General features: G+C 35.8%; 1 protein-coding gene across 2 annotated transcripts in view; it reads right to left on the bottom strand.

Moving 5' to 3' along the window:
• Window positions 1-1,347: 1,347 nt before the first annotated feature.
• EDIL3 (EGF like repeats and discoidin domains 3) overlaps window positions 1,348-15,159 on the bottom strand; it is a 392,993-nt gene continuing 379,181 nt past the window's right edge. For both annotated transcript variants that reach the window (XM_035014793.1, XM_035014792.1), the window contains one exon: window positions 1,348-4,379. In XM_035014793.1, the coding sequence (XP_034870684.1) occupies window positions 4,230-4,379 (150 nt within the window). In that variant the 3' untranslated portion in view covers window positions 1,348-4,229. The remainder of the gene's footprint in view (window positions 4,380-15,159) is intronic.

Here is a 15,159-nt window from a genome sequence, read left to right on the forward strand (position 1 = left end):
TCAGAGCAGTTCAGGTATTCCCAGCTAGCAAAAGTGGCTTAATCCTCCATTTTACCTGCTCAGGTAAAAGAGTCATTTTGCATTTTGAAGGCTAGAGGCAATATTTTGCACAAATAACACACTAACTCGATTGTTAATATTGTTTTAAACTGGCCTTAGGGAGGAGAGATAGAGAGCACTGCATCGCTCACAGTAAAAATTAATGTTTCTTTATCAAAATCTTTACTTAAAATCATGTACTCACAGGTGAAGTGCTAGATGTTTTAAACTTGTAGGCTCCACCGAGAGAATATCTTCCATTCATGATGTTATCCCTAATTGATTTTTTAAAACAGATTCCAGCATGGTCAGACTTTCCTCCTTGGAATTCTAAATGTTCCTATTATTTCCACATCTTGAATCAGTAATTTTAAAAGCTTCATAATTGAAAAATTTTCTATTGAGTATTTATTCTATCACAATGAGTTTTTACCCTGTGTAGATGTTGTCCTGATTCTTTATTGGCCTTCTTAAGTATATATTAAATATAATATGATATTATATATATATATATATTTAACTTAGTAAAAGCATATTTGGATATGTTTGTGTATGTGAAAAGGTGAGGTAAGCAATGGAGGCCCACTGAAGCATTCACCTTCAAATGCAGTTAAAGTAGGGGAACATGCATGACTATATAAACACACATGACAAGTTGATACCAAGATCTCTCAGAGATTCACTGAAACTCAACTAAGGAATCAACATCTAATAGCTTACTTTTTTTCCCCTAGATTTTTGAATCTTAAGAAAATATCTAAGAAGTGGGAAGAACACAGACTTCATATTTTACCCATGACTTCCAGAGAGGCAGAAACAGGGCTTATGAAGAAATCAAGTGTTCTGACAGTCTTTAAGCAATAGCTGACGTTACATGGGTAAATATATTATTAATATTTGTGTTATTGCTTACTATTGACTGGATCGCTTCATTATGCTCCTGAGAATCATGTATTTAAAAAATGCTGGAAGTGCTAGCAATGGCATGTGATTAACAATGGGCAGATCAATCCTGGAACACAAAACTTTAAACATGTATGAGGCAAAAAATGACTTTGGGCTACCAGTATTCTAATAAATTTTGCACAGCTAAAAGGAGAAATGCACACATTTTAATAATTTTGGAAAACTGAGGTTAGCCGATACCAATGGGTATTTGGAGGCTATTGTAATTTCTGTTTTTTTATGCATTTGCTTAATTGTCTTGTACAAAGAAAACGCACATCAAGCATGTAGTTAAGAGTAGTGGGCATTCAGACAATTTGTGTATTCTTACAAATGTGTTTAATTACAACTGCTTCAAAGGTATCCCAGATTTTCAAAAGTTTTATTTTAATTTTGAAGACTAGACAAGGTCATACTAATTTTACAACATCCTACATGATTTAAGTCTATATATAAAGAAAAAAAAAACCAACATTGGAATATTACACAGCTTGAAAGCTTGCAAAGGTTATTTGTGTCTTAGTTACTTCTGTACTTACTGACACATCAGACGCCAGCAGTATTATGTTTCATAATTTGTTGACTAGCAAAGATACAATCATTAGTACCCTAAGTCTTCAAAGTTCACACCAATCCTTTGAAGCCATTCAGAAAGAGAAAGTCAACCCTGAAATTAGAATTAGTTACTATGATAAGTGCTTTCAACAGGACATAGATAAAATGGAGATGTTTAGAATGTTAATTTTATAGATTATAAAATTAGCATATTATAGCTACTCCATATAGTGAAGACTTAGGTGATTTTTCTGTGTGTTCTGCTTCTAAGATTTTACTTGTTTTAGGGTGAATTTAAATAGAATAAATTTGTTTCCCTTCGGTGTCATTGATGCAAATGACACAAAAGCTACATACTACTTCATAGGAATTGTTAACATCACCACATGTGGGAATCCCTTTGTTGTCATGAATTTGAGGCATCGTGGGACAAATAGATATCCCACTGGTCATGCCACGTTGGTGAAGAGCACAGAGAGCAGAGAAAAAAATGCACAGGCAAGAGAAAGCCATTTCAATGTATTTCTAAAAGGTAAGAAGTGTAAGTTTAACAAACTCCCTTTTAAAATATTTGTTTAAAAAACTATCAATAAAATAAAACTCAAAACATCACAAGAAGCCAGGAATAATTTTGAGAAAGTAAATCATTACAAAGCATTACTCATAATTTCTAAAACATACTCTGTTTGGAATGAAGAATTGTGCATAGTCTGTAAAGGAAAACGGCTAGAAATTTGGTGGGGCAGTAGATGTTTACGGAATAAAAGGCATTGGCTAGACAGTAAGTGTGTGTGTATTTTTGGACCTAAGTAATTATCTGTAATACGACTTTAACATTTAGGAAATTAAAAAGATTTAATTCTTAGTTTTAAAGTTGTCTGAAAAAGGCAATATTGGGACCTAACAATTTTGTTTGTGAAAGATGCCAAAAATGATCACCATTTCAGATGCTTCCAATCAAAAATTTCATAAGAACCTGAAGTCAAAGCCTGTGGGCGTCAGAAAAATATGTGGCCAGCCAGTCCTAATTTTACTCTTATTAAAAACACCATTATGGTTGACTTTCCCTTTAAATTCTTCACTATGATTGAAGACCACTCCATATATACATCATTAAGAAATGCTGTTAACACATGGACAGACAAGACAGTAACAGTCTAGTGGCTTTTGTTATGCAGCACAAATAATAGAGGGGAAAAAAACCCCACAAAACCAACTTCTCAGTTTTGCACAGGACCTTAACATTTCGTACACATACCATACTTTCTTTTCCGGGACTCTTAATTTAAAACTCCAATAATTCTGTGTCTAAGCCTTATAAAATAAATGCTTGTAAAGCTTATAAATTAGAGGACTATTATGGAAGCAGTGTGAGCTTTAATTTGAGAAACATGTCAATGAAACCTCCATTATCAATTACAAATTATTATGATAATTGCTTATTTTTTCAGGATCTCTGAAGCAAAATAAATAGAAATCAATTTTCATCTTAAAATGATCTACTACATTGTCATTAGTAAATCTTTTTCACAAATAACTACACAATGTACTTTCCTGGGAAACTGCCACCAGTTTCATTCAAGTCTCAGTAAAGTTTTAGTTTCACAGGAAATGCAGAGATGAACAAAAAATGATGAGTATGCTTGGCCAGACTCTGCAGCACTGTGTTAATATTTGTTCACTAAAAAAATTTTAAATGGACAAAGAATTCATTATTCTATTATTTTAAAGTAAAGATAAGGCTATGTAAATACCATCAAAACAAAGTTTTAAATTCTGGTTTAAAGGGACATAATACTATTTTGTTGTTGTTTATCTTGCAAAATGGTAGTATTGGGTTTTTTATAAAGGAAGTATTTGGAAATTATACAGTTTTAGCTTCCTTCAAAAATAGAATTGCAGATTCAATCTACTGATATTAAATATGATCAATCTGCTGATATGCAATCATGTTCCATACATATGTATGCATATGTATATGCATACACATACACACACACAAACATGAAACTTTTCGGCAAATAATAGGAAAAAACTCAATTAGAAAAAAATAGGACTTATTCAGTCAATATACAATATAAAGAATATAGAATAGAACGAAAAGGAAAAAAGATCACATGATACATTTGATTAGAAATAATGAAAGTAAAATGAGAATTATAATATCAATTAGTACTGCATGTAACCGATTCTTCAAAATTCGGTTATAAACACTGACAGTGTTCGGTAGGTACAGGGAAAACAATTATGATCATGTGGAGTCATTACAGAAGAAACAAAACTTATTGCTAACATTGCAGTGTTCCTTTTATAAGAATTAGTTGAGTGTTGATTATAAATGCTCTATCAACTCTTGCTTTTGTTTGATAATTATGAGTTTTTTTTACCCTTGCTATCAAAAGAGTGCTACTTTCTTTCCTTAATATATTTCAACCATTGAGAATAATTCAGAAAACAATGACAAAAGTAATGCACAAGGTAATGTCATGTTGCTTAAGAAATTTAAACAATAGAAATCAAAATTAAACCATTGAAAAGGCTGGCTTAGACCTCCTGAAAAAGACAGTGGCCATAATTTGAGCACTTTTTCATGAAAAATCCCATTCAGTTTCCTACAGAGTTTGCACAGTTCTTCCCACGGAGATAGTTCTAGGGGGACAGAGAAGAGGGTTGTGGGGTGTGGAGGCTCCTTACTCTTCCTCTGTACAACCCAGCAGCTCCGAGCGCAGCGTGATCCTCCCATACCAGGACCAGGGCAGGATTCTGATGTGCCGTGCATAGATGGGAGGGTCGATGACGTTTTTCCTGTGGGTATCATTGTCAAAATTGCCCTGGAAAACCTAGGAGAAAAGAGCGAAGAATATCAATCATACCGCCTTCTTTTGCCTGGGAATTATTTTTATCATTTTCTTGTTTGGCATCTTTTTTCCCAAACATGAGATTTTGATAACTAATCATGTTTTTCAAAACAAATTATTGCAGCTACTTTTTCATGGTCATTTTAAAATTAAGTTGTCAGAGCGCCTGGGTGGTTCAGTTGGTTAAGCATCTGCCTTTGGCTCAGGTAAGGATCCCAGGGTCCTGGGATCAAGCCCTGCTTTGAGCTCCCTCCTCAGCGGAGAGCCTGCCTCTCCCTCTGCCCCAGCCTCCCGGCTTGTGCTCTCTCTCTCTCTCTCTCAAATAAATAAATAAAATCTTAAAAAAAAATTGTCAAGTAATGTTTAATTTAAAGAGTTAAATAAGATGAAATTGGGCATCTAAGGCAGGAATACACAGATCTATCATCTTCATCTGCTTATCAGGTTTCTTTTAATGCAATAGATATTTATTTCTTGCTTCTGTCACAGGCTGGTGTTGGTTAGGCAGCTTGCTGAAGGTGCTCTCTTTTAAGGAGTGACTCGGAGATCCAGGCTGCTTGCAAATTGTAGCCGTCATCTGAAACAGGTGGCCTCACATTGACAAAGGGCAAGGTGAGAGTTGTTAGACTGGGAGGGATGTTTTAAAGAACATAGTATAGCAGCAGCTTACATCATTTTGAGATACATATCATTGACCTTAACTAATTATATGACCCCAGCCCAGCTGCAAAGGGGCTGGGAAATGGAGAGGAGCACATGGGTATTTGGCGAGCAAACACTCTATCACAGTGGGTTTTGCTCACTTCTCACATAGACAACAAAATTAACCCATCCCCAAGAGAGATAATGCAATCAGTGCTATTTTGAACTACTTTTTTTTTTTTTTTTTTTTGGTTTCTATGTCTATTCATTCCTGGATCCCTGCAATACTGTTGTGATCATTGTGACTTATAACATCCTGACATGTTGGCACTGGATTCTTCTCCACCATTCTTTTGTTTCAAAGCTTTTTTTTTTTTTTTTTTTTTAGAGCATTTATGTCCATTTTTTTTCTCCAAAGAGACCTTTATAATAACTTTGCAAAGTGCTTGCTTCGGAAAAAACAAAATCAGAACACTGGGATCCTGATAGGAATGACATCAAATTACACATTACTTTGGGAGAACTCCATGCATTCATAATATTTAGTCTCACTTGAAGATTTCATCGTGTTTCATCTACAGAGCCTGCACACTTATTATTGAAGTAATTTCTAACTATTTTATATTCACATTTTCGTTTTGGCTCAAATAGGATAACGAAAAATCTCTTCAGACTTTCCTCTTTTAACTTTATGAGGCATCTTATAATTGGAAGATAATTTCTTGCTTGCTTGAGATCAAAACATGACTATATCGCTAAAGGGAGACCTGAAACAAAAATTCCCCAAAGGAAAAAAAAAGAAACTCCATCACTACATGACAGAATATTTAACCCATATCTTTGAACATTCTAAAATTAAGGGGAATGTTTTAAAAATGGCCTTCTAGAATAAGTTGGTTCAGTCTCACATGATCACAAAAGGTCTCCTGGATAGGGAAAAATAAAGATAGCCTCTCAAGGGCATTAGGCAGCATGGCACTGATTAATAGAAGCAACAGACAAGATGCGGTAATCTTTCTGTTGGTTCCACGGACAGATTATGTGTCATTGAGGGCAAATGCGAAGTGCCATCCCCATCTGGTGGGGAACAATTTTTCAACCTGACACAAAATATATCTCCAAGGCGATTTTTGAATAAATATTTGCTGAAGAAGAGAATAGCAAACTGTGCCAAGTCTAGAATTCATCATCCTGGCATATCTGAATCCATTTTCATTTACTAGGAATTTTATCCTCAGCAATGCTCTGGCTTTGCATTGACCAAACAAGAACTAATTCTGGACTTGAATGTGTTACTAAATAACAGTGCCTCAGTTAGCAGAAGCTCACATGGATAGGACATACCACACAGACACTCACCAAAAATCCTTAAGAGAGGTTGTCATTGCAAAAGCAGAAAATAAGAGAGTACCTTCTATGGTTTCCTGACATTCTCTCTGACATATGATGTTGGATTCAAATGCTTCACTGAAACTGTGGTGTTACAATTTAATATAGAATCTCAAATCCAATTTCATAGCCTTGCTAGAGAACTTAATGTGTTTCTTTGGAATAATAGAACTTAAATTCATTAACTTTCATCACAAGATCTATAACAGTACAAAATATAGTGTTATACCACTTCTTGGGAAGGATATACAGTAAGAAATAATTTTCTTTTAAGTCACTGGTCTTCAGCACAAGTTTCAATATGAAACTATCAACCCAGAAATAAATAGTTGAAATATTATACTTATCCTTTATAATGGAGAATACATTTAGAGAAACTACATCAGCTCTGAAACTGCATTCAACTCTGACACTTCTGATTCAATGTGTGAAACTCATAGATATTTGAATGCTCATTAAAAAGATTACATGAAGTTTCATAAAACAGTATAATTTAAAAAACAAAAATTTTCACAGAAAAAACAGCCACAGGCTACCTTGGAATCAACCAAACCATGGCCTAAAGGTAGTGAAGAGCCATTTTTATTTTTGGAAGTTTCTCAGTAATGACACAGCAGAGAACACAAAGCACATACTTGCAAATTCGAGCATGACATCTTGTACTTGCTGTGCAACCATGTGGCCCATGTACTGTTTTCTTGTCTCTAGCACTAGGAAGATCTTGCTTAAGAATGCTAGTTCAATGTTTTATCCAACAAAGGAATGCAAACTCAGTATTTTTAGTTAACTTTTAAAAATGTGTAAAAATTCTAGAGACAGGCTTTCTATATATACACTTCAGAGATAGGAGCATCTCAATTGATATCAAACTCTGAAAAGACTGATGGAAAACATTATATCTCCATATAGAGGGGAAAAGTTGTATATGAGAAAGACACTTTGAGAAGTTTCTAGAAAAGAATATGCATATGCTTCAGTTTCAGGAGGAGGCTTAGCAAATTAGCTGATGACAAGTTTGCTGATGTACTCAGACATGATAATGCTTAGGGGATCTCTCAGGCTTTTCCCAACATACGGGCCCTCAAGAAAAAGGCGCCCAAGGTACTTTGGGAGGGTTCCACAACTACAACCTAGAGGATAATAAATAGAACTGCCATTGCCTCCATGTGGCTGAGATCTTGGATTCTGCTTTTCAGTGTCAACTCTCCTGCGATACTAGTTAAAATTCAAATCAGATTCTAATGAGGTTTCAAATCTCAACACAGAGACTGTCAGATAAAACAAATGTTGCTTTGAGCAACGTTTTAATATTTTTTTGTAAGATGAGACTTGTCATTCTTCATTAGGGACAATGGTCTATCCAGGCGAGAGTAGACATCATCAATGGGAGACTGCCAAGAAGGCAGGGTTATCCCTTCATGACACTGTCAGACAGCTGGGGCATGCTCAGCTTCTCTTCGCGGCCATCACCTATAACCGCCTTTCACAAATGTTGAGGAATCCTTGGGGGTATTTCTTGCACATACTCTTTATTTAGAATGCTATCTGGTCTGTGAAGATATACTTCTTTTTATTAGTCCTAAAAAATACATTAAAAGAGTTAAAGAGAGGGGCGCCTGGGTGGACTCAGTCGGTTAAGCGCCAGACTCTTGGTTTTTGCTCAGGTCACCATCTCAGGGTCCTGGGATCGAACCTCCCCCCACCATCGGGGCTCCATGCTCAGCAGGGAGTCTGCTTGAGATTCTCTCTCCTCATCTCCCTCTGCCCCTCCCCCTGCTCAAGGCTTCTCTCCCTCCCTCCCTCCCTCTCTCTGTCTCTCTTTAAAATAAATAAATAAATCTTTTTAAAAAGAGGTTTTAAAGAGACTCCCATTGTTCTAACCTTTTGGAATTTATGTTCACATCATCCAAACAACCAGCAGTTTTAAGGATTTTTAGATAGCCTCCCTGAGCTCCTCAATGCTAATGAATCAGTATTTTAGCAAGGTCTCAGGTAACCATCAGTTCATCCCGATGGCCTTTTGGTTTCCTCTTTCTAGCATTTGAATCCAACATCATATGTCATCATTTGGTCTCCTCTTCTCTAATCAAAAGAGAAATAATGAAATGTGGAGACTAGAACTATAACTGGGATTCCAGATATTGTGAAAATGCAAGGGTCGAGGGAGCTATTGTTTGCATGCGCTTTGGCAATGGTGTCAAACATACCATGGGCTTTGTTGCCTATGTCTGTACACTGACCTGATATCCTTAAAGGGTTAAAGACAAAGATAAAAATCCATTACCCCAGAGCAACATTTGTGTGTGGGGGTGGGAGGGAGGAGTGGAAAGAGAAAAAAATTGTATTCAGCATATATAATTTCAATTATTTATTCTTTCATCCAGAGTACTTATGAAGGAGTTAGAAAAGAACAGTCTTTTCCAACTGTGATCCCTGAGAAACGCTGTTTTTATGTAATTCCACCCATAGAGTAGAAGAATCTGAGACTTGGAAAAGGAGGCATAGATCTACCAGCACCAACTTTCCTCTAACATTTCTGACATGGGACTTCCAGCAAGGGTGACACAATCCTCAATATAATAGGGTAGGTATGTATTTAGACACTTTGAAAGTCTGTCCTTTCTTTAGGCTGACACATGCCTCTTTCTAACTGCCATCTACTGATCCTAGTACTTTATTCTCAACAAGCATAGATGATATCTAACTATCAAAAGAAAAACACTTTTAGATACATTTAACAATACTTAACATAAATCTCTCAAAAACTCAATATAGTGCTTTAGGCTAAACATTTGTGGTTGCTTAAAAAATTCCTCATGTAAGATGATTTTCCAAATTAGCATTTTGATTGCATTCCATTGGATACCCTCTGGTTTAACTATGACCCGATTAAAGGGTGGTATTTATTTGGACATAGTATGCAGTAATGACCTGAATGACTCAAAATATAGTGTACCTTTGTTATGGATACAACACTTCTATCAATGCAGTCTAAAATTTAAAACTATTATATTACATTTTCCATCATGATTGATGACTAATCGTCAAAATAAACTTGGAACTTTTTCATAGAATTTCTCTTAAGCCAGGATTTTCCCAATGTTTTACTTGTAAAATAGATTTATAGTTGTAGACATTTATATTTATTCCAATTTCATTTCATTTTATTGAATCATGACATTTTAAAGATAGCAATTCGTAGTTAAGATTATGATCTTTATAAAAATAGTGGAAATTTAGTGGACATAGGATTTAAGTATCTATTTCGTAAAGTAACCATTTATATATTATGTGAGTATAAAATCTGACTTTTGTGGGTGATATAAAGGACTTACACTTACTAGTTTATGGTTCAGCATCATAAAAATCATTTTTATATACTTACTATTAACATTTAACATGCCTTGAGTTTCTGTCAAAAATTTCAGAGTTACAACTTGAATCAATGCTTTAATGACTTAAAGCCTAAAGCACAAACACAGTATTTATCTATTTGAATAGTGTTAATAAGAGAAACTTCAGTTGTTTCTCATTCTATGACTTTTAGGCTAATTTGCAACTTATGTTCTACTTTGCCCTATATTAAAGCATTCCAAAAATCACAACTTTTCATTAAAAAGTAAAACAAAAATTATTGCGTTAAAATGTATAGAAAATTGTTAGTGGTATGAATGTATATCCCATTAAAAAGAAATCTTATTGCAAGTTTTACATGTATGAAACTTCTGTTAGTGACTGGATATAAAAGTCTAAAACCAAAGTTTGATTATTTTAGCTTACATAGACTCTAGCTATTATTCAGTGGATTCAATTTTCTAGGAAAATTTATCAGCATCCTGAAACCATTTCATGATTGAATGGCTGGTATATCATTCTTGATGGTTTTCTCTCCAATCAATTCCACTAAACCAATGAAACTCTGTAACAAAATTAGTCTAAATATAAGTACATTCTTTCTGATGTAATAAGGAAACAAGAAATCAGTTTCCAGGTAAATTCCAATATTCTAGGAAATGTTCCTTGGAAAATAGTGCTTATTGAGAATCACATTCTAAGAAGTGCATGCACACATAAAGAAAGGCTTTGTTGGAGATAGGAGATTGTGTTAACAAGTCTACATTGATCATCAGTTTGCAGCAGAATGAGTTGGGGGATGAGCCCTCACTATAGGACATCCCAACAATGATACAGCAAAAATCCTCATCCACAGAGAGGAACAGGCTGCTGCCTCGGTGTTTTCCAACCCAAAGCATCCTTGAATAGAACTACTGCCTCCAAATGTGCAGATGAAAGGCCATAGTCAACCAAAACAATTTATCAGCCGGTGAACATATCTGCAAAGTTCAAGGTGTGTCCAATCTAGTATCATCATAGTGATACAGACATGTATCATTCCAATGAGGAGAGTACAGTTCATACAAGTTTGTATAACATGAGTGCGCAGTAAAATCTTAACCTTACCCAAAAGGAGGTCTGACCTTTGCTTTCAGTTCCTGGGAGATAATCTCTAAACCCTTAGAAAGCCCTGCATGATTAAGACTGTCTTTGTTTACATGGGAGCCTTGGGCCACACCAGATAGTCTATGTTAACAATGTTATTTATGGTGGGGGCATTGGACCAGCTTGACCACCGAAAGGGCTGGAGACTCAAGTCAGCCTTGCAGGCAGTAAACCATGTCTACGTTACTGAGCTTCAGTAAAAACTTTGAACATCAAGGCTGAGGTAAGCTTTCCCGCTTGGCAATACTTAGTGCATATTTTATGTCACACATCATTGCTGAGAGAGGTTAGCACTGTTTAAGACTCTGAGAGAGAACAACTGAAAACTCATGCCTAAAACTCTGCTGGATTCTGCCCCACATGCCTATTCTCTTGGCTAATTTTTATTTGAATCCTTTCGCTATTATAAACTGTAACTGTAGGTATAATAGTTTTACAGGAGTTCTGTGAGTACTTCTAGTGGATTATAGGACCTGAAGTGGTCTTGGGGAACTTTGAACTTGCAACTGATGTCAGAAGTGAGAGTGGATTTGGGAACTCCCGAACTTTGCAATGAGTAATTGATGTCGAGGGGTTATAGGTTTCACAGAGGACTTTTTGATATTTGTTAACATTGATTAGTCTGAGAAGGGACCTCAACTGTCTGAAAGAATTGTGCCCCAAACTTCCTCAACATTATGTGCCAGGCCTGTCAGAGATATCCAGGCTTCAAAATTAATTGTGAACTTACTGTTTTCTGATTCTTTGAATAAATCCTAACATGACAACCTACTGAAATTTATTTATTGTGGCCCCTGAGTACACTTTCTAAATCTTTTATTCTTAGGTTCTACTCTCTCTACTTTGCTCTTTTTATTTTTATTTTCTGGGTGGTACTTATTCTCATGAACATAAACCTAATACACATATCAAACAACTAGTGTTACTTGTTCTTTTTCATATTTCAGTAACAAAACAACTCAACATCTTTATTCTTCTGTATTTCTTTAATACCATTTCTGCAAAAGCTTATACATTCCTTGGGGAATATTACTTTGGCCATCTACTAGGGATTAATTTGAAATCCCCTGGGAAACTGGCAGGTTTTCTGAAAGCTATAGAACATGGTGACATATATAAATCATTCTGCACCATATTTCATATTGGATACCAATTTTTATCTGTGTCCCTTTCAAAATGTTATTTTGTTCCACAAGCCCTTCAAAAATCTGGACCCTGGTTCCTTCAGAGATTTCTTTGCTTCCCAAGCTCCCTCAATGAAATTATATGAGACTTTCAAACTGCCTATCCAAAGACTTAACTTCAAAGGTCCAATTATAGAACATTTTTGTTTGATGGGAGAAGTAAAAAGAAAAACATGGGGACAAGTTCCATGTCTTTCTTTCACTAGTGCATGAATCATTTTAAACCATTAAAATGAATATATGGATTCTCTGAGAAAATGAATTCCACTCCCATTACTACCCTCAGGAGATTTCTTGTGGCTCTGAAGTTCGCTCTCTTTTGTAATTATGTAAAAATTAGGTCTCTGGCTTCAGGGAACACTACATTTCACCGAACTGATCTGGCTTTGCTTCGTGTTCCTAGTGTATATAAATCTCTGATTATATCCCAAGAAATTTTTACTAAACCACCAATTTGACATTCACTTAGAGTTCTTGCAGTATTATCTGCACTCTATTGTTTTTTTGTTCCACATTTTTTTTTTTTTTCAAAATGCACCAGTGGGAGACTCTAATAATAACTGGCCAAAAAAATGCAGATATGTTGTCTTTTGCTTTCTACTCTGACAATAAAGGGTTATTTATTGCTTTTCAAACTATCACACCTCTCTTTCATTTTCCTGTAATTGATGTGAAAGCTGGTTGGCTGATACTTAATTCTTGACTGAAAAGAAGGCTGTGATATCTTTCTAAAATTCATTCCTCCTTAGGTACTCTGGGGGTTGGGAGTTTTGGGAAAGAGGAGGAAGCGACACATCTTTGGGAGTATTTTTGAGAACTTTTCACTTCTGGTCTCTCATAGAAGGGCTCGACTGAGCCATAGAGATCTGAGATGAAGGGCTGTAACTCTCCACTGTAATAGCAATTTCCCTACTCCCGGTAAGCTGGTAGAGATCGTACCTGTGATTCCCTCGTCCACTGTGAGAATGACACACTGAGCTAAAGAACTGCTGAGATCTAACCTAATCAGATGAGAGGCGGAAGGGACTGGGAACAGGATAGCCACCTCCATTCCTTCTGTGCTTTTCTTGCATACCTTAACTCTAAGAAGCTGGGGACCTGGCCACTTCTTACGAAGAGCCAGAAGAACCTCCCTGGAGAAATTCACAAGACTTCTGCTAAGTCTTGACCCTGGAAAAAGACACCAAGAAAAATCAAAGCAAAACTTTCCAACTCTGTGGTCTGTTGCCTTCTTTCTCCCACACGTGCTGGCATTTGGAATGCTCAGTCTAAAAGTCATTCAGTAGGTAGGACCCACCACCAATATTTAACTTCTTTTATGATGCAAGTCTCCTCAGGAAACAAGAATATCTTAGCAAATATATTGCATAGGATGATTGTCTATAAAGATTTATGAAACACAAAACATGCCATTCTAAACTGTGGCTATAGATTTAAACTATCTGCTTTCTGGAACTTAGATTTTGACTGCCATAAGAAATATTCCTACAGAAAAAAATAGAACTGGAAAATCATCTGCTTTTCACAGATATCTATCTATAGGAGATATTACCAAGAGTAGTCGGACAGCAAGACCATCTAATTTTTTTTCCTTTTTAGTCTAACATCAGAAATGAAGAAATGCCTTTCCTCTCTTCTATAAGAGTACAAAACAGTCTGCTTCTCTAATGAATCCCAATGTTCATCTCAAAATTTCCTAAATCACACCGGGCATTTTGCATTGTATCCGAACGATCTATAGTCTGACTCTACCCCTTCAGAGAAGATACTTCAGTGATGAGGCAGTAGAGAAACAGGTGTCTGATAATTCCCACCCCACATTAGGAACCTTTCCCTCACTCCACATCTCATCCTATTTTTGGTCAGAAATGACTTAGTACAGAGCTGGAAGTATGAGCACAGTAGTGATTTAAGCATTCAGCCATGTGTCTTCTAAGCCAGACTGGTGCTGTGGAAGAAACAGTGTTAGGGAGTTGGAGAAGATAATTCTGGAGACAGATGATGAGGTGGCAAAGTGGAGTCACAGACATGAAGCAGGTTGTGAGAGTGTGTGCATATATGTGTGTGTATGGAAAAAAGGCATTCTCACTTTATCCTCTCTTCCTTAGGTGTTTTCTCAGGAGAACATCTGGTCTAACTGGAAAATCTAGGAGATCTTGAATGGAGACAGAGTTGCAAGATATAAGACTTGGTATATACTTATACTAAAAGAATTATTCATTGCTTATCTGAAATTCAAATTTAACAGGGTGTGCTGCATTTTTGTTTGCTAAATCTGGCAACCATAAATGAAGAGCATAGAGAATCCTGGTCCTGAGCTGAGCAGGTGCAAACTCTAGTTTGGTCAGGGGAATCCTGGGTCTTTTTGTCTCAATGTGTTGAGGGTACACTGATTATTAAATTATATTTGACATCAGGAGGAAAAAAATCACCTTTGCTAATACTTATAGATATTGGTAAAGTATCAAAAAAAGAATAGTGAAATTTTTCTATGTAAAAGTAACACTTTTTCACTCACCTATGAAGCATGCCTTCCTTTAATTATTAACTATTTAACATTTCATTTATCTGTACAAAATTAATTTCATTTCTAGCTTCATTGGAAAGCAGGAAATTAATTCCTGTATTTGGTCTTCTGGGTGTTTTTCTATAGAAAAACTGGAAAAAAATACTCTTTTCATGAAGGTACAATCGCTGGGTTCGTCTTTTATTTTTTAAAATTATCTTTTAATCAGCTTTGTGGCTCAAATTACACCAGAAGCTTTATAATGATGAGAAATGCATTGCCTCTAAAATAAGGGCCCAAAGGGGCTTAGTACAGATGTGTGCCTTGAGAGCCCACCATACATACAAATACGCTTTCTCTTTGAGATCCAACGAAAGCAAGTATAAGAGAATCGCTGCCCAATGGGTCATTTTATAGGGTGTGGCAGATCCGGAAATCCATTCATAGTTTCTCATAAACATGGAACTATGACAGGTATCTTTTATCCTTTTTCAGATTTAAACTGCGAAAAAGTAGAAAAAGACTAGAATACGAATTCATT

The sequence above is a fragment of the Mirounga leonina genome, unplaced genomic scaffold, assembly GCF_011800145.1.
Source record: "Mirounga leonina isolate KUSES-001 unplaced genomic scaffold, KU_Mleo_1.0 Mir_168, whole genome shotgun sequence".
Classification (NCBI taxonomy): domain Eukaryota; kingdom Metazoa; phylum Chordata; class Mammalia; order Carnivora; family Phocidae; genus Mirounga; species Mirounga leonina.